Source organism: Coregonus lavaretus (assembly GCF_964263955.1).
Source record: "Coregonus lavaretus genome assembly, chromosome: 38".
Lineage (NCBI taxonomy): Eukaryota > Metazoa > Chordata > Actinopteri > Salmoniformes > Salmonidae > Coregonus > Coregonus lavaretus.
The window spans coordinates 21,995,316-22,020,092 of NC_140025.1; the positions used below are offsets into that span (position 1 = coordinate 21,995,316).

The following is a 24,777-nucleotide window of genomic DNA, read 5'->3' on the forward strand; positions in this document are numbered from 1 at the left end:
AAGGAGAAATGTATCCCTACAAAAAGCAGATATTACCATGGCGGACACGTGGGCTTATGTGTTGAAAAAAGGGGAGAAATTAATTGAGTACATAACTGCACCCTCATATTTTGTTGCTTCTCAAATGTACAATAATCTATTTTCAAACTAAAAAACAAACACACCCCCGCTGCACATTGCTCCTCGAAAATGTTGCGTTTGTCCGCTGTCCATGGTGCTATTTTCCGATTCGGCAAGATTTCAAAGATCACCAGTCTGTCGCACATATGGGCCAACTTTCTCTCCTATTGGCGCTTCGAAAGAAGGCTAACTAATGATATTATCATCAAACGTTTTTTGATATTTTAATCGACCGGAGCTTGCCTGGAATCCCGGAAATCCCCCTGAATTGAGTTGGATGGGAAATTGAGTAGCCTAGCGGAAAGCATCTGCAGCAGAATCTGCTTATGTCAGGTGTTCTTCTGTCCACTGCTGCATTCAAGGCAAGGAGCGGTGAGATCGAGGTAGATTGCATCGAAGTTGCTCTCTGTCATTGTCATAAATGTTACAAAATCGACATGTTAGCCTCGAAGCATTGGTTATGGATCAATTTGGTTCTACTGTGTCTCGGTCAAGCCAGTCTAGCTGCACCTAAAAAGGTTTTTCGATGCCCTTCAGGATGCTCGTGCTCCAAGGAGACCATTATCTGTGTCGGGACCTCAAGTGTACCACGGACTATCCCGAATGACATCAACTCACTGTGAGTATTCTCCTCAATGTATTCATCATCACACAAAGTTGAAAGGAAAACACAGTAGGCCTATCATATGGAATGTTGGAAAACGTACAAGCATCAATTGTGTAGTGACATGAAGTTTGTATTGACTTCAAGGTTACAAGTAATGATTTCCTCGTTACAGTCTATTGAGACAACTGAAGCATCTTAATAGGCTAATGCTGGTTTCATATTGTCAATATCATGTCGATCTTCCACCAGGAGCATAGTAAATGGATCCCTCGCAGAAATCACTGAGGCCATGTTCTCCCTCATGCCCTCTCTGCAGTTGCTGTACGTAGACACATAATTTACATCTTCAGCATGTACCTAAGAATATTTTGTTTTTATAGTTCCCTATACATGGATTCACCAATGCAGGCCGGATGTAGGCCTACACCAGTAACTGTAACTACAATTCGGATCAAGATGTGGTCCTGTATGGCTCAGTTGGTAGAGCATGACGCTTGCAAATCCTGGTGCTACCCAAACGTACAATTTATGCATGCATGACTAAGACGCTTTGGATAAAATCGTCTGGTAAATGGCATATATTATTATTATTATTATTATTATTATTATTATTATTATTATTATTATTATTATTATTATTATTATTATTATTATTATTATATCAGACAGAGACACATGCAGGGATTAGTGTCAGTCTGAATGGCCTGATTTATGAACAGTATCTCATTGCCTTCGAAAGTCTGTTTGGTCATAGCTCCGTGTTGCTAATAATTTTTTGCATCTTCAATAAGTGTCACATTTGCCATCCAAATGTTAAAAGTGGAATATGCTATGGAATCTAGGCTATCACGACCCAACACGTATCATGTTTTTCTTATTTTCTCAGGCTTCTCAATTCAAATTCATTGACCACCATCAAAGATGATGCATTCTATGGCCTTCCTCATCTTGAATATTTGTGAGTATTTGGTTCAAACTAATTTGTTTTTTTCTCCTCAGTCAACTGTTTTTGCAGAAACAGTATGATTACAAACATCTGAATTAATCTTCTTCAATGTCTAAAAACATTTTAAGGTGGCCTATGGAACACTAGTGTAATGTGATACCTGTAATTCGCCATGGTTTTCTTCTTCATTTTTGTCATATAAAACGAAAAGCTCTTAGCTTTAGTAAAATAAGTAATTTCATGTTTTTTAAACTGAATGGAAAGCTCAAAAGACAGCTACAGTAACATCATTACTCCCTTAATTTATTACATTTGTGATTAACAGATTCATAGAGGGCAACAAGATTGAGACCATCACCAAAAATGCCCTCAGAGGTCTCCGAGACGTGACTCATTTGTAAGTCTGCTGCTACCATTTCTACCATCTCTATTCTCTACCCAGGGCCGTAAGTGCATATGATTGACACCAAGGTCCGGACCTCTGTAATTGTTTCGAATTTGAAAAAATATATATACAGTACCAGTCAAAAGTTTGGACACTCCTACTGATTCAAGGTTTTTCTGTATTTTTACTATTTTCTACATTGTAGAATAATAGTGAAGACATCAAAACGTTGAAATAACACATATGGAATAATGTAGTAACCAAAAAAGTGTTAAACAATATATATTACATTTGAGATTCTTCATATAGCCACCCTTTGCCTTGATGACAGCTTTGCACACTCTTGGCATTCTCTCAACCAGCTTCACCTGGAATGCTTTTCCAACAGTTTTGAAGGAGTTCCCACATATGCTTAGCACTTGTTGGCTGATTTTCCTTCACTCTGCCGTCCGAATCATCCCAAAACATCTTAATTGGGTTGAGGTCAGGGGATTGTGGAGGCCAGGTCATCTGATGCAGCACTCCATCACTCTCCTTCTTGGTAAAATAGCACTTACACAGCCTGGAGGTGTGTTGGGTCATTGTCCTGTTGAAAAACAAATGATAGTCCCACAAAGCCCAAACCAGATGGGTTGGCGTATCGCTGCAGAATGCTGTGGTGGCCATACTGGTTAAGTGTGCCTTGAATTCTAAATAAATCACAGACAGTGTCACCAGCAAAGCACCCCCACACCATAACACCTCCTCCTCCATGCTTTACGGTGGGAACTACACATGCGGAGATCATCCGTTCACCCACACTGCGTCTCACAAAGACACGGCGGTTGGAACCAAAAATCTCAAATTTGGACTCAAGACCAAAGGACACATTTCTACAGCCCCTCTGAACAGTTGATGTTGAGTCTGGGTCTTTTATTCCTGGGGTGGTCCTCATGAGAGCCAGTTTCATCATAGCGCTTGATGGTTTTTGCATCTGCACTTGAAGAAACTTTCAAAGTTCTTGAAATGTTCCGTATTAACTGACTTTCATGTCTTAAAGTAATGATGGACTGTCATTTCTCTTTGCTTATTTGAGCTGTTCTTGCCATAATATAGACTTGGTCTTTTACCAAATAGGGCTATGTTCTGTATACCCCCCTACCTTGTCACAACACAACTGATTGGCTCAAACGCATTAAGAAGGAAAGAAATTCCACAAATTAACTTTTAAGAAGGCACACCTGTTAATTGAAATGCATTCCAGGTGACAACCTCATGAAGCTGGTTGAGAGAATGCCAAGAGTGTGTAAAGCTGTCATCAAGGCAAAGGGTGGCTATTTGAAGAATCTCAAATATAAAATATATTTTGATTTGTTTAACACTTTTTTTGGTTACTACATGATTCCATATGTGTTATTTCATAGTTTTGATTTCTTCACTATTATTATACAATGTATGAAATAGTACAAATAAAGAAAAACCCTTGAATAAGTAGGTGTGTCCAAACTTTTGACTGATAGTGTATATTTCTTTAGGAACTCAGTCAAGGTCTCAACTTACTGTTAAGAGTTAGAATAGTAGAATACACCCGGACCCAGCCACTAGAGTTCTAAACTCCAGGGCAAAGTCCTGCGCAGTCCTCGTCCCCTGCCTGAGATGGACCAGCCGCTCGCCCGCCTCTCTTCCCTCGGGAGGGTGATCGAAGACTGCCCGGAAGAGGCGAACGAACTCCCCGTAGTTGTCCAACGCGTCTCCTCCTTCACTCCAGACCGCGTTGGCCCACTCCAGGGCTTTCCCCGAGAGGCAGGAGACGAGGGCGGACACGTTCTCCCGCTCCGATGGAGCCGGGCTGATGGTAGACAAATAGAGGTCCAGCTGCACGAGGAATCCCTGGCAGCGGCCCGCTGTACCGTCATACTCCCTCGGTCGGGATAGGTGAATCCCTCTGGGTGCTGGGGTGTGGGTGGCTGGATCCGGTCACTCAGCTGGTCCTGAAGGGTCGGGTCCACTCCTCTCCAGGCGTTGGATGACCTGGAGAACAAGATCCATCGCTTCGCCCAAGCTGGCTAGCATGTTGGAATGCTCCCGGGCCCGCTCCACGACTCCAGGCATATTCCCGTCTCCTGCTGACTCCATGCTGTTGGTGTGTGATTCTGTGGCGGGTGATTTGGACGGAGTCAGGCGCAGGAGGGTAAATCACAGAATAAATGGTTTATTCGGTAAGACAGCGGTACGCAGCAATGCGTAAAACACTCCAGTGCGGTAATTACCGCACTGGAGAAAACAAGGCACACGGGTGAATATCCCAGCGATACAAAATACAACATAGCTCCACTGAGCTATAGTAACCTCCACAATAAACAATCACATACAAAGACAAGGGGGGCAGAGTGAATACTTATACAGGTTTGATAAGGGGATATGAACCAGGTGTGTGTAATAAACAAGACAAAACAAATGGAATGATGAGATGAGGGGTGGCAGTGGCTAGAAGGCTGATTACGATGAACGCCGAAGCCTGCCCGGACAAGGAGAGGAGGCAGCTTCGGAGGAAGTCGTGACAGCAGCAGTGCAGCAGCAGACTCAATACTGTACAGACTCAAGGCAGAGCAGGCTGTTTGCTGCTTCATTAAAACTCGTTCATTGTGATAAAATCATGTTACAACAATAGCTAGCTAACTATCTAGCTCGCTTGTTTATGGAAGGAGTATTTAATTTAGTGTTGCACTAGCTGGTTGGTCAGCTTCTCTTTCGTTTCATATGAAGTGACTTGCTCAGGCTTAGCTAGTAAGTTATCATGTACATGATCTAGCTTAGCTAGTACGTTTTCGTGTATATGATCAAAGTTCAGAAAGACACAAAACTGCTTAACTAAAATAGCGCGACTAAGACATCCTCGAAATTAAACTTCAAAAGTAATTACAAATTTCTTGATTTATCTAGATTTATTATGACTAATTTTGAGGGTGGCGTAGAAGTGACTGTTGTTACTAGGTAACATGATAAGATTCATGGGAAGAAGCTGCTGCTAAGGGCGCCGAGTCGGCATAGGATGCCCACTCGATAAAAAGCTTCCGAAGGGCGCAGTGGAGTCCTCGATGACTCGAGAACTAGCGTTTTTAGATTGACTCGATTGACTTATAACGTGAATATCAAGTGATCGAGTGCTCGAAGTGCTCAAAGTGTTTGAGATTCAGCCTATGTGTTTATAGATAGACTTTTTGCTGTTCTCCAAATAGCACCGCCCCCCATCCCCCGTCCCCCTGAACCTCACTAAAACTCAGACCCTGGTTACGGCCCTGTCTCTACCATCTCTTCCATCTTTATCCTCTCTCGATCTCTATTCTTTTCCATCTCTACCATCTCTATTTTCTATCATCTTTATCATCTCTACTATATTTCTACCATCTCTTCCATCTTTCTATCATTTCTCTCTCCCTGATCATCTCTCTCTACCACCGCTGTCATGTCTATCAGATCTATCAATCTCTATTATGTCTACCATTTCTATCATCCCTTCCATTTCTATCATTTCTATTCTCTATTATCTCTATCATCTCAATCCTCCACCCAAGAATCTCTCTCCATGACGACACATTGTTTTTCTCACTGTCTCCTGCCGCTCTGTCTCTCGCAGGTCGCTGGCTAACAACAACATGAGGGCTTTGCCAAGGGATCTCTTCCACGATCTTGACTCTCTGCTAGAGCTGTGAGTAAGAAAAGCAGCTAGCAATCACTTATAGGACCACGGGTTTCTATGAGGCAGCACTGACACTGCACCAAACATCTCTAATTGACAGTTGGCAACCTGCTCTTATAGGCTTTTAAGGCTACCGCCTTCTGCCCGATGTAAGGAGGATGACTACCGAAGATGGGCTGCTAATGCTCCTCTATAAGCTTGCCATCAGGGAATGGTGATTTGCAATTTATTGAACGAGATCACATTGAATATCCTGATATCCAATGAATAATGGTTTTGAATATAATATTGAGAATGAGATAAACAGGAAATGGTTGTTATACTCAGCTAGTTCAATCAGAATGCTGCTTGTGCTTAAAGAGTTAATGATCGATTTGTGTATATACCTTGTTATTAGTAGGTTCAAGAAATAAGTGCTTTGTTCAGTACACTGGCTAGCCAGTGATTTAGAAATGGTGCACAAAATATTTACTAGGGACAAGCTTAGTCCCGCATGCACATAGGGTGCCATTTTTGTCACGTAACAGAGCACAGATCTGTGAAAAATACTGTAAAACTCCACATTTATAATCTGAAGTGCAATATCATTTGAAAACTTTCTTTAATGTTGTGCATTAAAACTGCCAATTGCTCATGAAAAAAGTTGCCCATAATGTGTTGTTGTTTTGGCATTTTAAAAAGTGTATTGCATGTTACTTCTGGTCCAGAGACAATCTTCAACCCCTTTCCCTAGGTCCATCAGAAGAGATTGGAGATTGGATAGGTGTAATCAATATGATGACGGCTCTACCTGTTACATAAAATCTGCAAACACACAAGGGGCTAAGGAAAGGAACTAGGGGTTGTTTTGGAAAAAGGGTTAGGGTAAGAGTTAAACTGATTTTAGGGAAGTAGATAAAGGGCTTCATTGTCAAAATCCCAAACTATCCCTTTAATCTGTGTCCAGGAAACTAGCCCCTAGAGTCCAGACCTTATTTTCTTGCAGTGTGTGGATACTGGATGGCATAAATGTTCCCATTATTTTTACTCTTAATTCCCAGACTATGACCTAAGCTTTGCCTTTTACTAAGTGATCACATTCTATCTTTTGGTGGATTCGTTTGCGTTAATGCATCCATCCTCTGTCACATGTTAGGGATTTGCGAGGCAACATATTTCAGTGTGACTGCGAGAACAAGTGGCTGATGATGTGGCTGAAAAACACCAACGCTACCGTATCGGATGTCAACTGCGCAGGTCCCATAGAAATGAAGGGCAAACGTCTGAACGACCTTCCCATCCTGCCGGACGAGTGTATCTCCACAGGTAATTTAACCAGCGCACCTCCAAACTCTGGTCAAACATAAATGTCACACCCAACCAATTTATATTATTTATCCTTTCAATAATAATATGTTTGGTGTTTGTGTGTGTGTGTGTTGAGGAGGAATCAAATATACAGTTATGCAATTTATTTATAGCCACACTTGCCATCTGTGTGATACTGTAATAATACTATACACATATACAGTAGTAGCTCTACACACTATGAACCATGTTTGATTTACATATTGTGATACACAAAGGTGTCATGACACACAGTCCTTTCACACCGTGTGTTGTCTGTTCAGCAGTTGATCGATTTCTTGCAACAACACAAATACCTTTTTAAACTCTTACATGGTAAAATACATTTTACTTTCTGTAATAATGTATTGGACATCATCAGTACTTTGCTGTTGAATAATTAACAAAAAATTACCAATAGCGACAATGGGGGCTTTAATACTTCAAATCCAAGTTATATTTGATTACTAATTTGTTGTAGCTTAATTGAGAGTTGCCACATTGTTGTGGCCTTGTGTGGATATCAGGGTCTCCTCTGTACATATTTTTGTGTTGTGTTCATCATGTTGTGTTCCTTATCTGCCCCACAGACTTTGTCCGTCATCAGTCCATTCCAACCCAGGCTTTGTCGGCTGACATTTTCTCCCATAAGGAGGACATTTATGTGGCGATGGCTGACCCCAATTACAACAGCTGTGTGGTCATGGAATGGGACCACATTGAAATGAATTTCAGGCCTTTCGATAACATCACAGGTTTGATAACATCTCTTTTCTTGTTAGTTTGCTAAATGTTTTATTTTATTTTATTGTTCTAGGCCTATCCTTGTTGTTTAGTTAAATATACTAGAAGTCTCACTGTCCATTTTTTATGTTTTTTGGTTGTACCATACACTGAGTTTACAAAACATTTCCATGCTCTTTCCATGACATAGACTGACCAGGTGAATCCAGGTGAAAGCTATGATCCCTTATTGAGGTCACCTGTTAAAACCACTTCAATTAGTGTAGATGAAGGGGAGGAGACAAGTTAAAGAATATTTATAAGCCTTGAGACAATTGAGACATGGATTGTGTCTCAATTGTCTCCTCCCCTTCAGAGGTTGAATGGGCAAGACAAAATATTTAAGTGCCTGAACAGGGTATGGTAGTAGGTGCCAGGCGCACCGGTTTAAGTGTACCAAGAACTGCAATGCTGCTGGGTTTTTCACACTCAACAGTTTCCTGTGTGTATCAAGAATGGTCCACCACCCAAAGGACATCCAGCCAACTTGACACAACTGTGGGAAGCAATGGAGTCAACATGTGCCAGCTTCCCTGTGGAATGCTTTCGACACCTTTTAGTCCATGCCCCAACAAATTGAATTTAGGCCCCAACGAATTTAGGAAAAAATGGGTGCAACTCAATATTAGGAAGGTGTTCCTAATGTTTTTTACACTCAGTTTACATTTATTGTTCAACACATACAATTCAATAGAAATTACGAATTTGACTGGCCAGGACCTTAAAACAACTTGTGAATGTAAATTGAGAAACATTCTTTCCAAGTTCAAGTTTTTATTACACTCATATAGCAGTCAGTATAAACTGAAGTAAATGAGCATACAAAATATTAAGATAAGAGCAACTAAATAAAAAATTAAAGTAAAGACATTTTATAAAAAATCTCCTTAATCAATGAGCAGAAATATGGGGTGGGTGACCTCTTGTACCGTTCAGTTCTAGACTTTGGTATATATTCAGTTGGGTTTGGCTGCGGATGTTCCTGCCTGTCACTGTGTTTCGTCAGGGGGTAGCCAGTCTTTGAATTTAGATTTTAGGAGGCTGACAGCGAAATCCGTGCAGAGTTGTGTCCTTCTTTCATGAAGCCGTGTTAGGGACAGGGTCTAAAGTGCCTCAGTGTAACTGGAGTATCATGCTAGGATGGTGCGGCATGCTCTCTTCTGAATACGTTGCAGGTCATCAGACTGGGTCTGGGTCAGTGAGCTATTCCAGCACATGAATATGACATAATGCTGAGTATAGTGGTAGAGTTTATAGGACTTGATAATCTGACTATATTTTATTTCATTTTTTTCTCAATCATAATATCACTATTACTAATTATTTCAATATTACTCCAGGAAAGTCTGTTGTTGGATGCAAGTCTGTTCTGATTGACAACCACGTCTTGGTAATCGTGACTCAGCTCTTTGGCGGCTCCCACATCTACAAGTTTGACGATCAACAAAACAAGTTCACCAAGTTCCAAACCATTGAGGTCTTCAACATCTCCAAACCCAATGACATTGAGGTGTTCCAAATAGCCGGTGAGTGGTACTTCATCATTGTGGACAGCTCCAAGGCGGGCCTATCAACTCTGTACAAGTGGAACGACCAAACGGACCGGAACGAGACCGGTTTCTACTCCTACCAGTTCCTCCACGAGTGGTTCCGAGATACAGACGCAGAGTTTGTCGAGCTAGACGGGAAGTCCCATCTTATCTTGGCCAGTCGCTCTCAGGCACCCGTCATTTATCTGTGGAACAAGAGCAGCCAGAAGTTCCAGCTGCACAGCGAAATCCTAAATGTTGACGATGTGGTGGCGGTCAAAGCCTTCCGGGTGGACGAGGAACTCTTCCTGGCCATGACGTGTTACATTGGTGACTCCAAAGTCCTCAAGTGGACCAGCAAGCAGTTCACCGAGGTGCAGGCCCTGCCTTCTCGTGGCGCCATGGTCCTCCAGCCGTTTTCGTTCAAGGACAGGCACTACTTGGCCCTGGGCAGCGATTACTCCTTCACGCAGATCTACCTGTGGGATGAGGAGATCAAAATGTTCTCCAAGTTCAAGGATATCTATGTGCAGTCTCCGCGCTCTTTCAACGTGGTGTCCACTGACCGGCGTAATTTTTTATTTTCCTCCAGCTTCAAAGGGAAAACGATGGTCTTCGAGCACGTTATTATCGACATAAGCCTATGAAACTAGAAAGCTTTTATTTGTGCCTAACACCATCAAATTATTGTTTCTGACACATTTATACCTATTGCCATGAGTAGTAAATTATGTATTTATTTAATGAAAGGTGAATATAGTGTTTTAAATTAGTCTTCATAATTTGCAATAAACTATGGATGGCCTGGTTTAAACAGATATCTGAGCAAGTCTCTGCAAAACTATGCATTTTGCATTTGTTTACATTTTGTTATTGAATGTAATGATAGATCGGTAAAATTGTTTCCCTGTCATTAAGTTTGAAACCAAAATAATCATATAAAAGCAATGACAATGTGTGAAATGTAACCCGCATGATGAACAATGGCTGCCAATACCTGCTATGGTCTTGTACAGTGACTTATCAGGGATATGATTATTTGAGTAACTGCACAGTAGTTACAGCTAGCTGTTAAACATGAACAACTATTATACCTTTACTGAACATAATGAATAACAGAACTGAAATTGATGATGGCCAGCTATATGACGGAACAGTGCCTGGCTAATAGCAAAACTGAATGTCAATAATGTCTAATGCTGTACTTTATTAGAATGCTTTATTACACGCTGTACTATATTAGTACAGTTAGCTAGAACTTCATTTAAATAATAAACATATATTCCTTATGTCTTTAGTGTCATGATCTTGCTGCCTTTACCTTCAACGTGTTAACTATGCCCTACTACAGTATGTTACCTCTGTGCCATGTTGATGTTCTGAACAAGTGGTGTTTTCAGCCACATCTATCTATGTACTGTATATAAGTTAAACATAAAGCAAATTAATTGAATGTAGATTCCATTTGGCTTTGAGCATATCCTCATGAAATAATTGTTCTCCATTTATTATTTAAAATGTGTGGATTTAAAATGCAATAGAATTAAAGCATCTGACAGGAAATATACTGCACTGTTGTTTTTGTACCCATTATTCTGTACAGCATACCTTGCACTTACAGACGCTGGGAATTTGTCTGTGTTGCAATGATAAAGTGCCCAAGAAGGCAAAGTTAAGATGTGTAGCCTTGTCAGCACTGGGCCTTTGTGCCAGATTTATCTCTGGCTTGCAAGAATAGAGGACATCAGTACATCGCTACATGTATTAACCAGTGTTGTGACAATGAGAGAAAATGTAATGTGTGGGGAAATTTCCAAACCACTTCCATTCCTTGATTAGTTGTCAATCAATTTTGTAAGGGGAGGGCAAGTAGGCCCATGCTGTTATATTTATTTGTTTATAAAACAACAACACATTGTCAATATTCTTTGATTACATTAACAAAGGCTATGAGCGTTACCTGATTCTGTAGGCTATAGCCCATAAGCCTATGCGTTCAACTGAAGATAAGTGTGATAAGTGCACCACCCTGTGTTTAAGACTGACATTGCAGTGCATTGAGGCAAAAGGAAAACACAATATTTCGTATAAAAATGCATTACAATTGACTTTCCACGTAGGCATATTTGCATAACAAAGAAGACACAGATCACAATGAAAGGTCAGTCATATTCTTATTAATGATCTTGATAGCCGCTCAAAACTGCTGACGTTTCGCACGCACGCACGCAACTGACAGACAGACGGAAGTGAGGTAGACTGAAATAGCCTAATGTCTTCCTATGCAGAATAAATACTGTGATGCTTCCCTCCTGATACTGACTGTCCCGTCAAGCTTGATAAACGATAACATTGAAAGGCTGTCGGAAAACAAACGAGATGAATTCCTCAAGAAGAAGCGAAAGTGATTGGCAGGGTTTGGTCAGCGAGGTGAGTTGATTCAATGCAACATTGTATCATCCTGCACTGTGCAAATAATGCCACTGCCTCTTCCATGTCAAACTAAAATCCTAACCCCAATGCATCTTCTCACAGCTGTCAGTATCTTTATCACGTTGTTTGAAATAAATGTGCCTACAGTATTTCGTTTTTGAAACACTTCCTATAGCCTAAATGTTAATGTTTGTCGGGTAGCCTATTTAATCTACAACGCCGTTGCATATTTCAAATTCAACATGCTAGCCTACAACAAACTAGAAATGATGTGTACAGGGTATTTATTTCCTAGACAGAATACCTCTGCGTCGTTTCTTTTGATAAATATGACAGCTTGAACATGGAATGAGATACAAAATTCTGACGCATGTTCATTTTAAATGGACATAGATTAACGGTGGTTTAATACGATTATAAAGTCGTCCTCGTTGGTTAGGAGGGAGGGAAGAGAGTCTAGTACTGCACTTCTAAACATCTCCTCAATGTTTTCAATAAAGTCCATTACATGTTTTCCTGCTAGGGACATGGTCTTCCTTGTGGGCCTAGGCTATGCTATCCCAGATACCATTGTGAGCATTAGGAAGTACATTTGAGAAAATCCAGACAAATGTATTCACACGGTGTTGTACCGTTAGCCTACAGTACATTCTAAGCTTATTTACAGAAGCATTTGGTAACAATTAGGGTAAGGCTAGTCATAGGTTAGTCAGTCAAAAAGCACACAGGCACAGAACAGGAACGTGACAGCTATATAAAGCATTATATAACCTATTCCAATCTTTATTTTGGTCATGTATTCATTAGGTGTGTAATGCAATGCTATGTAGATGTAATGTCAAAGGTAACTGCCAAAATAAAGGAAGCACTTGAGTAAATGAAGGATAAAAGTATATTTAAAGCAGGGGGAAAAAATAGGATATTGAAAGCTGGTGCTGAGACAGGTGTGGTTCCTGAGTTAATTAAGCAATTAACATCCCAGGTCATGTAGAAAAGTGCCCATTATTTTGGCTACCGTGGTTTAGCGCTGTCCTTGACCCCAAAAAATATTGGTCAATCAATCAATCAATCAATCAATTTTATTTTATATAGCCCTTCTTACATCAGCTAATATCTCGAAGTGCTGTACAGAAACCCAGCCTAAAACCCCAAACAGCTAGTAATGCAGGTGTAGAATATGGTCGATCTGTTCTTTTGACCAATTAATTGGTAGACATTTTTAAACGTGTATTTTTCCATGTATAGACACTCCCTATGTTTGAATAAAATCAACTATATGTAGGCTACTGAGTTTGTCTGATGCTTTAAGCTCTGTGATTAAAGATTAAGACACACAAATTACTAAAGAGGGAGCCAGAGATCAATATAGCCTAACCAGAATAAAACCTGTTCCCGAAATGGACACATTTATAGGCCTACATTTGCGTGCAGGCCAGGTAGCCTAGGCCTACTTCTATGCATAATCAGGTGCATGTCCTTACTCAAGATTGACAGGAGCGCTCCAAACAAAAGACAATGAATATATTGACAACTTGTAAATGGAATGAAATAAACCTAAACTTTTTTGTAGCCTAGGTTGCGCTCTGCAAACGTGTCCACTCCTACAATGACAACGGTAATAATACTGTAATAATAATAATATATTGAATGCATTAACAGAAATTACCGTAACCAAACAAACATTGTAGATTAGAAATTATGTGAATTAACGGTAAATGTAATAATAATAATAATATGCCATTTAGCAGACGCTTTTATCCAAAGCGACTTACAGTCATGAGTGCATACATTTTTGTGTATGGGTGGTCCCGGGGATCGAACCCACTACCTTGGCGTTACAAGCACCGTGCTCTACCAGCTGAGCTACAAGCACCGTGCTCTACCAGCTGAGCTACAGAGGACTGGTGATACTGGTGTGCCATCCCCGCGGCCTCCGCAATGGATTAGTCCACTGAGACAGGCATGAATCAGACAGGTGTCTCGTGTGTCATGCATTTCTTTTTTATATATTTGCCACTGCTCAACTAAAAAAATATTGGTCGATCAACAGCCTATCGACCAGTCGACTAAATGGGGTCAGCCCTACTAGAATAAAATATCTCAGTGACTTTGAAAGAGGGGTCTCAAAGGAGCATAGGGGTTTAAAGTGTGTGTGTGCATGTGTCTCAGGCACCAGATCTCAACCAAATTCAACATTTATGGGAGATTCTGGACCAGCGCCTGAGATAGCATTTACCATCAACAAAACACCAAATTATGGAATTTATCGTGGAAGAATTGTCACATCCCTCCAATAGAGTTCCAGACACTTGTAGAATCTATGCTAAGGCGCATTGAAGCTGTTCTGGTGACTCGTGGTGGCCCAACGCCCTGTTAAGACACTTTATGTTGGTGTTTCCATTATTTTACCTGTATGTCCTGCTTATAGATGTTTAATATGTCCCACACAGTGATCTCATCATGCAGGCAAGTTGCCTTTTTTACAGTATGTCTGATCTGCTTGCACAAGATGACAATGTGTGTTCATGTCATGTGTACAGTTCCTGGTGTGTAAGCGCAAGTTGGAGAGCAAGAAGGAGGCCCTCCTGATTCTGTCCAAGGAGCTGGATACCTGTCAACAGGAGAGAGATCAGTACCAGCTGATGGCCAACCAGCTCCGAGAACGCCACCAGGGACTCAAGAAGAAGTACAGGGAACTCATAGTGAGTCTACACCCTCGGAGTAGGGTGATTTTGTGTCAGTTTTGCATTTTCAGGATTAGGGGAGGGGAAGCTGATCCTAGATCTGTACCTAGGGGGAAACTTCAACGTGGAGCCACTACTTCACACTACTACTCCACAACTGCTCCTCACACTGCTACAATACCTTACTACTGTCAATCACACACACTGTATTACTACACAAGAGGGACATTAAAGGCCTCATTCAATCAAAAGTAGACGCAAAGTGACACGCAAAGTGACACTTCCTGTACCACAAGAAATATGACGATCAAATCAAGTTTGATTTGTCACATGCTTCGTAAACAACAGGTGTAGACTGTGAAATGCTTACTTACGGGCCCTTCCCAACAATGCAGAGAGGAAAAAGAGAAATCATAGAAAAATAATAACACAAGGAATAAATACACAATGAGTGTTTTGATAACTTGGCTATATACACAGGGTAACAGTACCGAGTCGATGTGCAGGGGTACGAGGTAATTGAGGTAGATATGTACATATAGGTAGGGATAAAGTGACTAGTCAACAGGATAGATAATAAACATTAACAGCAGTGTATGTGATGAGGCAAGAGTTAGTGCAAAAACGGTTAATGCTGATAGTCCGGGTAGCTAATGGTTAACTATTTAACTAGCTATTTAGCAGTCTTATGACTTGGGGTAGAAGCTGTTCAGGGTTCTGTTGGTTCATACTCGGTGCATCAGTACTGCTTGCCGTGCGGTAGTAGAGAGAACAGTCTATGACTTGGGTGGCTGGAGTCTTTGACAGTTTTTAGGGCCTTCCTCTGACACCGCCTGGTATAAAGGTCCTGGACGGCAGGGAGCTTGGCCCAAGTGATGTACTGGGACATACGCACTACCCTCTGTAGCACCTTTGCGGTCGGATGCCAAGCAGTTGCCATACCAAGCGGTGATGCAGCCAGTCAAGATGCTCTCAATGGTGCAGCTGTAGAACTACAGCCCTGTCGATGTGGATGGGTCGTGCTCGGCCCTCCGTTTCCAGTAGTCCACAATCAGCTTCTTTGTCTTGCTGACTTTGAGGGAGAGGTTGTTGTCCTGGCACAACCCTGCCATATTTCTGACCTCCTCCCTGTAGGCTGTCTCATCGTCGTCGGTGATCAGGCCTACCACCGTTGTGTCGTTGGCAAACTGGAGATGGAGAAATCTGATGTTTTACATTAAACTATTTAAGCAGACAAATTATATTTGGCAGCAGCTACGTGCAGAGGCCTCTCTGGGCTAAAAGTATGGAAGAACTAGTAGACACTGATATTTTTCTTCTATGAGTGGATATTATAATAAGTTAGGGAAATGTCAAGTTATTTATTACACTGCAGTTTCAATTGACTAAAGAATGAGTTGATTTGAGCTGCCTATTCACACTTAAAATATCTGTCTGATGTTATAATGTTTTGTGCACAAGGTCCCAACATTTATACTCCTCATTTCTGACCATAAAGATACAGTGCATTCGGAAAGTATTCAGACCCCTTGACTTTTTCCACATTTTGTTACGTTATAGCCTTATTCTAAAATTGATGAAATTGTTTTTTCTCCTCATCAATCTACACAAAATACCCCATAATGACAAAGCAAAAACTGTTTTTTTTATTACAAAAAACAACAACTGAAATGACATTTACATAAGTATTCAGAACCTTTTGTCACGGTTTCGGCCGAGACTGCTCCTCCTCCTGGTTCGGGCAGGCTTCGGCGTTCGCCGTCCCCGGAGTACTAGCTGCCACCGTTGAATGTTTCGTGGTGTGATTGCTTTGGTCTGTCTTGTACACCTGTGTCTGTTTGTGTTCTGATTACGTGTCCTATAAGTTCCCTGTTTGGTATTGGTTAGATTGTGTGTTGTTGTCTGCCTGTATTTTCGGAGCTGCGTTTTGATGCTCTGTTTGTTTGTTTAGTGTTTACGCATGGTTTACGTATTCACTCGCCTCTGTTTGTTTTCGAGGCCGTGTATTGTATTTAGCACTTTTGACTAGTAAAGTCTGTTGGACGAAGCCTCTGTGTCCTGCGCCTGACTCCTCCACCACATCCACATCGGTTCTACTGACAGAACAACACACAAACCATGGAGTCAGCAGGAGCAGCTGCGACACCCAAGTCGCTGGAGGAACGGATCAGCTATCAGGACACCATGATCCGGCAACTTGGGTCCGCCATGGACGAGGTGTCCAACACTCTGCGCCGGTTGGTTACTGGGGAGGTGCCCACGTCTTCTTACACCATCCCATCACCAACGGCCAGTCCTCCTCTCTCAGCACCGGAACCCAGGGGCATTCGGCTCTCGCTCCCGAGGGCATATGACGGTTCTGCAGCCGGGTGTCAGGGGTTCCTCCTGCAGGTGGAACTTTACCTGGCTACCCTACACCCAGCGCCCTCGGGATACGAGAGCGTCTCCGCCCTCATCTCCTGTCTATCCGGCAAGGCGTTGGAGTGGGCCAACGCCGAATGGAGGGGAATAGACGCCGCTACCATCACCTACGCGGAGTTCTCCCGCCGCTTCAGGGCTGTCTTCGATCACCCACCTGAGGGAAAGGCGGCGGGGGAGCGTCTGTTCCACCTCCGACAGGGGAAGAGGAGCGCACAGGAGTTCGCCCTGGAGTTCCGGACTCTAGCGGCGGATGCGGGGTGGAATGAGAGGGCCCTCATCGACCATTACCGGTGTAGCCTACGAGAGGACGTTCATCGTGAGCTGGCCTGCAGGGACACCAACCTATCCTTCGACCAGTTGGTGGACATCTCCATCCGTCTCGACACCCTGCTGGCTACCCGCGGACGTCCCGAGTGGGGGTCGTCCATTCCACCCTCCAGCACCTCCGAGCCGATTCCCATGGAGCTCGGGGGTGCTGGCGCTAGAGAGAGGAGGAGAGAGAACCCGAGGGGGGCCATCCCCTGCACCAACTGTGGCCGTGGAGGACACACCGCGGCCAGGTGCTGGGGAGGGTCTCCTGGGAGGGGGGACAACAGGTCACGCACTGGGGAGTCATTTCAGGTGAGTAGGCGCCCCACTTACCCAGAGCTCTCTGTTGGTCACATGAGTATTCCTGTGAGATTTCCACAGGTGGCACCTCATTCCCAGCATAAGGCGCTAGTAGATTCAGGCGCAGCTGGGAATTTTATTGATCGTGCATTTTGTCATAGGTTAGGAATTCCCCTTCGGCCGGTAGAAGCCCCCTTTCCTGTCCACGCCCTAGACAGCCGGCCGTTGGGGTCGGGGCTGATCAGAGAAGTCACAGCACCACTTAAGATGACGACGCAGGGGGGTCATGAGGAGATCATTCAGTTTGTTATAAATTGCGTAATTCAAATCTGGTATTGGAATAAGAATCAAGAGATCTTCAATCCAAGCTTAATTTATTATATGCAAAATGTATGTATGATAAGTATGAAAGTTCGTATACGGGCTCACTGACAAACCACGCAGGGCCGACAGAGAACTAGAATTATTGTTTACAGAAATTTCTCAAGTACTCTGACAGAAAGCCTCCACCTCTTCTGTTGGCCAACCAGAGCAAAGGACTGAGTGTGGTTCAGCCAATCCGTTGGCGCAGGGGTGGGCCCAACTCCTCGGCACTCCATTTGTTACTAGACATAGTTGCTATGATAACCTGCGAAAGTCAGCACCCAGAAATACATCATCCCACTGTACTCAATGTTCAAGGACAGTTTCACAGAATACAAAGAGAGAGTGTTCGCAACACAAGTCTTATCTGTCCTACCCCCAATGTTCCCCACCCTGTTATGTGAAACAATCCATATCAGTATATTGCTCCTCATTAGTGCATTCCTTCCAAGCTATTCATCACATACAAATCCAATTAAAAAATAAAACCCAACAATTCCCTCTTTTGACACCCTCTAGGGTGTCACTCATTAAAATACAATACAAACAAAAATAAACACTTTTATTAATAGACAATTTGATAATAAAAATCCTTCAATCTACACCCAACTTGCAAACTGTTACCAGTCATCAAAGAAGTTCAAACCTTCACATAAGGAAAGACAAACATTCACATGGTTAACTTGATTAATAAAGCATAAAACACAGGATTAATAGAACACAAAACACAAGATTATTAAAACTCTAGGGTGTGATTAAAGATTTTTAAAGGGAAATTTTAGAATTCCCTCTTTTGACACCATTTATGGTGTCACTCTAAACAGAGTATAATCACCCTTAAGAATAACAGGATATGGAAATTAAATCACAACATTTAATGTTAATAAAAAATAAAAAATAATAATTTTAACCCTCTATTCCTCCCCTACACCTAACATGTATTGAGTTGGCTACCAGCCACCCAGGAATCCTTTACCTTCACATCAGGAAGAATAAACAATCACAGTGGTTAGTAAAAACATAAGGTAATAAATGAGCAAGAACTGAAAATAAATGCGTGTATGTATTTTACTAGGCAAAACATGGATCATCCAGCTTGGTCTCAGAGTCAGTAGCAGAGTCACCTGCATCATCCTGGGCCGGTAACAACAGCATCATACCCGACGCCTGCACCACTCCTACCACTGACCTCCTGAGACAGGGGACGATGCAAGCAGCACAACACATTAACAGCAAAAACACAATTACTAGGGTCAGAAATCCAGTAACCACCATAGAAGAGTACTCACCAAACCAGTCACTCAGCCAGGAAATAAGACAACATCCACAAAGAACAAGTATACCCATAGAAGCTATAACTTCACCCAGAATAGTCACAACAATAGTTTTCCATTTACCAAATATGTTATCAAACCAATCGTTTATGGAGCTATCAATACCAGAGTTCTTAACCAGTTCGTTCGCCAGCGTGGTGATGGTCACTCAAGCGCTTTGGTCACAGGCCCGTCCGGTGCTATATTGTTGGAGATGAAAGTACAACACATATATCCAAACAGAACACAAACCCCGTCCCGCTCAGCCAAAAGCATATCTAAAGCTATTCTATTCTGCCATGTCATTAAGCTAGTTGCCGCTGTCTGCTCAGCTAATCCCTTTATTGCATCACGAGTGTGGTTTATAAATATTTTGCTGGTTATATTAAATATAATTTATCCAATCTACATTTTTATTAATTGTTGACCATCAGAAAATACTTGATTCAAACTCAGCTGCGATCTGATTGTGGATCCCATCAATATATATCCTTTCATCAAAGGCTCCCGGGAGGAGGTCCTACTTTCTATGTGACAACTCACCAGTCTCTGACACGTTTGATTGTTTGCGTATGTAGGTGAGTTCACAATCAGTTATCACCACACATCCATCAGATGTCAGCACGGGCCTGGTTTTGGCTCCTATAATCCTCTTGCTGCAACAAAGAGGAGAGATTAGACTAGAAAAACAATTTAGAATCCCCTGTGACTTCAAACTGAGGCAACCCAGGTCGGGATGACTTTGTTATCGGGGGAAACAGATAGTGCAAGTTACCATAAGACTCTTTCACCACATTCCCAGGTGGCTTGCATGGAGGAAAAACCTGACAGAGAGTTAAAGCCTGTCAAGGGGAACGGAGTAGTTGTTAACCCTGGTTTGGCTGTCCCACAGGCAAAACAGTCTTCTTTAGACATAGTTGTTGCCGTATACTGAATCCATTCCAACCACAGGTTAAGATTTCTATACCCCGTTTCCACCTGTACTACTTCCTCCAGGTCTATAGTTTTGCACTATCTTTATCACAGCCCCGGTCTCACTACCTCCCTCAGAGAGGTTTACTCTAGAATTTCCCCTCTCCCTACGTCTAGCTGTCTCCTATGCTTTTTCAACTTGTGTTAGGTTAACTACCACTTCTGGCTGAAACAGGAGGGTCCGTGTGTGTTAGGAATATGGCCCCCACAATCAGACAGCTACCTACCGTCGGGAGACCTGTGAATCCCCACCCTTGCCCTGAGAACATGTCAGATGCCAGAGGCCAACCCATTGCTTTACCTTCTATCGAACTCACACAGGGATGATCAGACAGGGTAAGGGAATCTTCGTTAAGGAGGCAACCCCCGGACCATAGTGGTGATCGGATCTTTCTCCTAACTCTGTGTTTGTTCGTCAGGTGTAGCTGGTTTTGTACAGTGTGTGACATGCACCCAGATGGATCTCTCAGCTTTTCTGCTGGCAAAGGCAGTGCTTGGTAGGGCCCTTCCCGCCAGGCCTGATTCAGTCTCCTGGTTAGATAGAGTGGGTCACCTTCTCCTTTAGTTCACCTGTGGGGCACAAAACCTCTGACATACAGGTGTGGTTAATAAACTATCATACATGTTTTTTTAAAGTATTTTGTCCTCTCCTTCGTATATATTTAATAAAGTATTTTGTCCTCTCCTTCGTATATATTTAATATTTAATCCAACCATCCCCCTCTTTGACACATGATTTGGCCATGTGTCAATATTACCACCTACCTAAACAATCACTTTAGTTAATATCGGTATTTCATTATCCGATTGCCATTCCTCCACTCTCTCTTCTGTTATTTATGGTTCAAATCAAATATATTATTACCAAATTATAATCTTCTTCACAATTTTCACAGTACTATAAATTACCCTCAACTTAGTAAAATAAACTATGCTAAAATCTTCCTCTCATGCCTTTAGAATGTACTAGTGTGGATGATTAATTAACACCAGAATGTTAAAACAGAGTTCAGAGGCCATTGAAATCATTTAACGAACTGTTTAATCCCATAGTATACTAAACAATTACCATTATTCTAAATATTTCATAAATGTTAGTTATCCCAAGTGTTCATTAAGTCCTCATGACATTCATTCTCATAAGAAATCATATATACCCCAAACTCAGCCAAAACCTAAAAAATCCATAAAATTCACTGTGTGCACCTTTAAGACCTATAACCCTTGACCTGCTGAAAACCCCCCAAAATTGAAACAAGGCTTTATAAACATCATACTAGGTGTGTTGTTTTTTATTTGAAAACCCAATTTGAAAAACAACCACAAATAGCCAGGCCCTAATTTGGTAGCTCACTTTTATGACCTAAATACGGCCTAACTTCACTACTGCTCCCCTAGCCCTTGGCAACATTCCAACGAGATGAGCTAATCTCTTTCTCCTGGTTATCCCCAGTCTTAACCCATCAATAATTGTTTGTATCATTCTAATTCCTCCTAACTAATCCATTAAACCACTCAAAATTCCTCGAGTATACTATGATTATTTAATTGATTACCCTAACTTTGCTACATGTGATCTCATCTCAAATGATCCATTTATCAATTATTTATTCAACCCCCTAGAAAAACCTGTCTTCCCTTCTATTGTTCCTGTCCTCCCTGTATATGTCATATTTGAGTTTTTAGCCAATACAATCACAGTTACATCAAATGTTCCCTCAGCTAATGGTATTTTCTTCCTAATATAACTTCCCTAAATGAGATTAAATCCCCTGCCTTCCTCTACTATCCTTATATCATTACTGGATCAATGATAATTATTGTAATAACTATCAATAATAATTGTAATAACTATTTCACATTAAATTGTGTCTTTTTTCTGATAATGTTATAATTGTAGCCTATTCCATCACTTTTAGTTTAAAATATAAGTTTATGTAACAAATCCATAACCCACCACAGGCTGGCGCTATTCCCCCATCACAACAGCCAATGTCACTTGCATCCACTTAACCAAAATACATTATCGTTCTAAAATGTACCAAAAAAAATATTTCCCAGCTAAACCATTTCAGTTCGCTATTCAATTTATTTAACTGTTCTCTCTGATTATGCCCTAATTAATAAAACAAATACTTGCTATCGTTGATTAGCATACATTTAATTATGTTCCTACCATCTGAACTGTACTGTCTCTCACCCTCCCCTTGCTCCTTCGGAGAGAGCGCATGGTAACCTTATAACATATTTACATAGACTTTTCTAGAATACTTCTATTTAAGCTATCTAATTCAACCTTTCAGGTATATAGCCCCACTGCGTAAGCTTTGTCTACTGTCCCTACCTGTGTTCGAACCAGGGACATCGCCAGTCACTCCACAACCTCTACGATTCTCACAAAGTAAATACTTTCACGTCGCACATCCAGCCACGTCATCACCCCCGTCTAGCCAGCCCTTCCGTCTCAAACACCCTAGTAGCCTAAATAAAACACACTCTAACAGCGTTCTGCATTTTCCTCTATCATCGGGTTTAAGAACTAACGTAACAACATTAACTATTCTCTATTGCTGTAGTAACGTCTTGTTTGGTTCAGTTTATTTATTACGGAGTGTCCATAATACTATAATAATACATAATCGAATTCCCCTCATGCATACAGATTTCACCTTATGCCATTGAAATGCCAAATAAACCATAATAGTTCAATGGAGCCCCCTATTGGCTCTCCCCTACCTATACATTACTTCTACAACCACTTTAGTTATGGTCCGATTACAAGTTAAACCTTATCACATGATCAAACAACGCCACAACCTTAAACTCATATGGGGCGGCAGGCAGCTTAGTGGTTAAGAGCATTGTGCCAGCAACCGAAAGGTCGCTGGTTCTAATCCCCGAGCTGACCAGGTGAAAAATCTGCCGATGTGCCCTTGAGCAAGGCACCCAACCCTATTTGTTCCTGTAAGTCGCTCTGGATAAGAGCGTCTGCTAAATGACTCAAATGTAATGTAAAAGAACAACACCTCATAAGGAGTGCCCAGCAGGAGTCCAATTCCTATCAGAAAACATACATACAAACATTCAGACACTCCCAATCTCTCCCAGGGGGAAAAAGTTATTCTTCACCCTGAGTGAGATTGTTGTTCCCATAAGGGTTTCTTCATTGTGTTGTCAGGATTGGTTCTCGCTGCTCAAATCAGCCCTGACTTCTGTCAGTGATCTAGAAGGAGTGGGGGCTGGTGTGCAATGAGTTAGATGGTGTCAGTGTGCGCCTAATTTACCTCTGACCTGGACTGAGTGTGAAGTAACCTCCTTCACTTCGTACGATCCAGTCCACCTGGGTGTCAGCCACTTTCTCTTGTGGACTTTAACCCTCACCCAGCCTCCCACGTTTACCTTCAGTGTCAGCGTACTTCCCGACAGCTCCCCCTCTTGGGCCTTCTGCGCCTGAGAAGAGAGTGCTGCAGAAAATTCCGTCAATTTCTTCACATAATCAGTCATTTCTATCTGTTGTACATCAAGGGCGGGCATATGACCTCCCTCCCTTGGTGGACCTGGCATTACTCTCCCTGTCATTCGTTGTTCTATGTATTCATTGAATTTGGGTATGTTTATGTTTGGTCCTGCCATCTTGCTTTCTCTATCTTGGATGTATTATCGGTATCAAATACAGACTTATCTCATGTATGACACCCTCGCATATAAAGAGGCTAATTTATATAATTTGTAATGCAATTATTATCATAAGAATCAGAATTCCAGTCACATATACCAATGCAGTAATCTCTACACACAGCACACACCACGCTTTAGTTATCTCACGCTTGTTCTAGAATCATGCACAACTTCAATATCAGTCTCCCCAGTCCCCGGTTCCTGAAACCCTAGGTCAAATTCACTCAATTCCACAGATTGGTGTTCGGTCTCATAAGTCTCACTATAACTTCCCATCATCCATTACACGTTATAATACATAAAAACACAGACACGTTAAAATATAAACACAGCAAAACAAAACTGCCAATTAGAATACAATACCTTAAAAAATTTAGGTTACCAGAGCGTCCTAAAACATAGTCTCAGTTCAACTGCCACCCTTCACACAACCTTATACTTATGTGAAGTCACAGAAGCAACTGGATCCCTATCAAAGGATTTTCTTTAGACAACTCAATCACTAGGAAAGACTTAATCTCAGCTTAATTGTACCTTTCACACAACCATTTATATGGAACGTTTTAAGTGTGAAATCACAGAGATAACTGGCATCCCCGGGAATTTAATACCTCTGGTCAATTTTCGGTGATTCTCCCCCACCTAATTAGTTAAAGTTGGTGCATGTTTATATTTAAACGATAAACCGAATTATTTCAGTCTAATTGTTTAACCAGTATTTTGCAGGGTCAAACATCAAACGTTAAATCAAATAATAAACCGAATTTCTTCAACACAACTATTCAAAACCAGTATTATGCTATGTCAAACATAAATAACAGGTTGTACGGTTTTAAGCAACCACAAACCCAACAGTTATCCCCAAATTTATACAGTTTGGACAGGCACAGACGTCTTTGATTCCCAATTAGTTTTCTATCAAGGTATAC

At 41.7% G+C, this 24,777-nt stretch overlaps 2 protein-coding genes across 2 annotated transcripts in view; both read left to right on the forward strand.

Annotated features, from left to right (window-relative positions):
- The first annotated feature begins 385 nt into the window (after nucleotides 1–385).
- On the forward strand, nucleotides 386–10,946 carry LOC311112289 (leucine-rich repeat LGI family member 2-like). Its single transcript, XM_084155343.1, has 8 exons — nucleotides 386–739; nucleotides 977–1,048; nucleotides 1,614–1,685; nucleotides 1,999–2,070; nucleotides 5,675–5,746; nucleotides 6,873–7,042; nucleotides 7,654–7,818; nucleotides 9,187–10,946. The coding sequence occupies exons 1-8, from the start codon at nucleotides 447–449 to the stop codon at nucleotides 10,020–10,022; spliced, it is 1,752 nt and encodes a 583-aa protein (XP_084011469.1). The 5' UTR covers nucleotides 386–446; the 3' UTR covers nucleotides 10,023–10,946.
- Nucleotides 10,947–11,677: 731 nt separating this feature from the next.
- The window catches only part of LOC311111994 (coiled-coil domain-containing protein 149-B-like), a 35,314-nt gene continuing 22,214 nt past the window's right edge, over nucleotides 11,678–24,777 (forward strand). Inside the window, 2 exon segments of the mRNA XM_084154951.1 lie at nucleotides 11,678–11,805; nucleotides 14,349–14,510. Coding sequence (XP_084011077.1) covers nucleotides 11,755–11,805; nucleotides 14,349–14,510 — 213 coding nt within the window. The 5' untranslated portion in view covers nucleotides 11,678–11,754.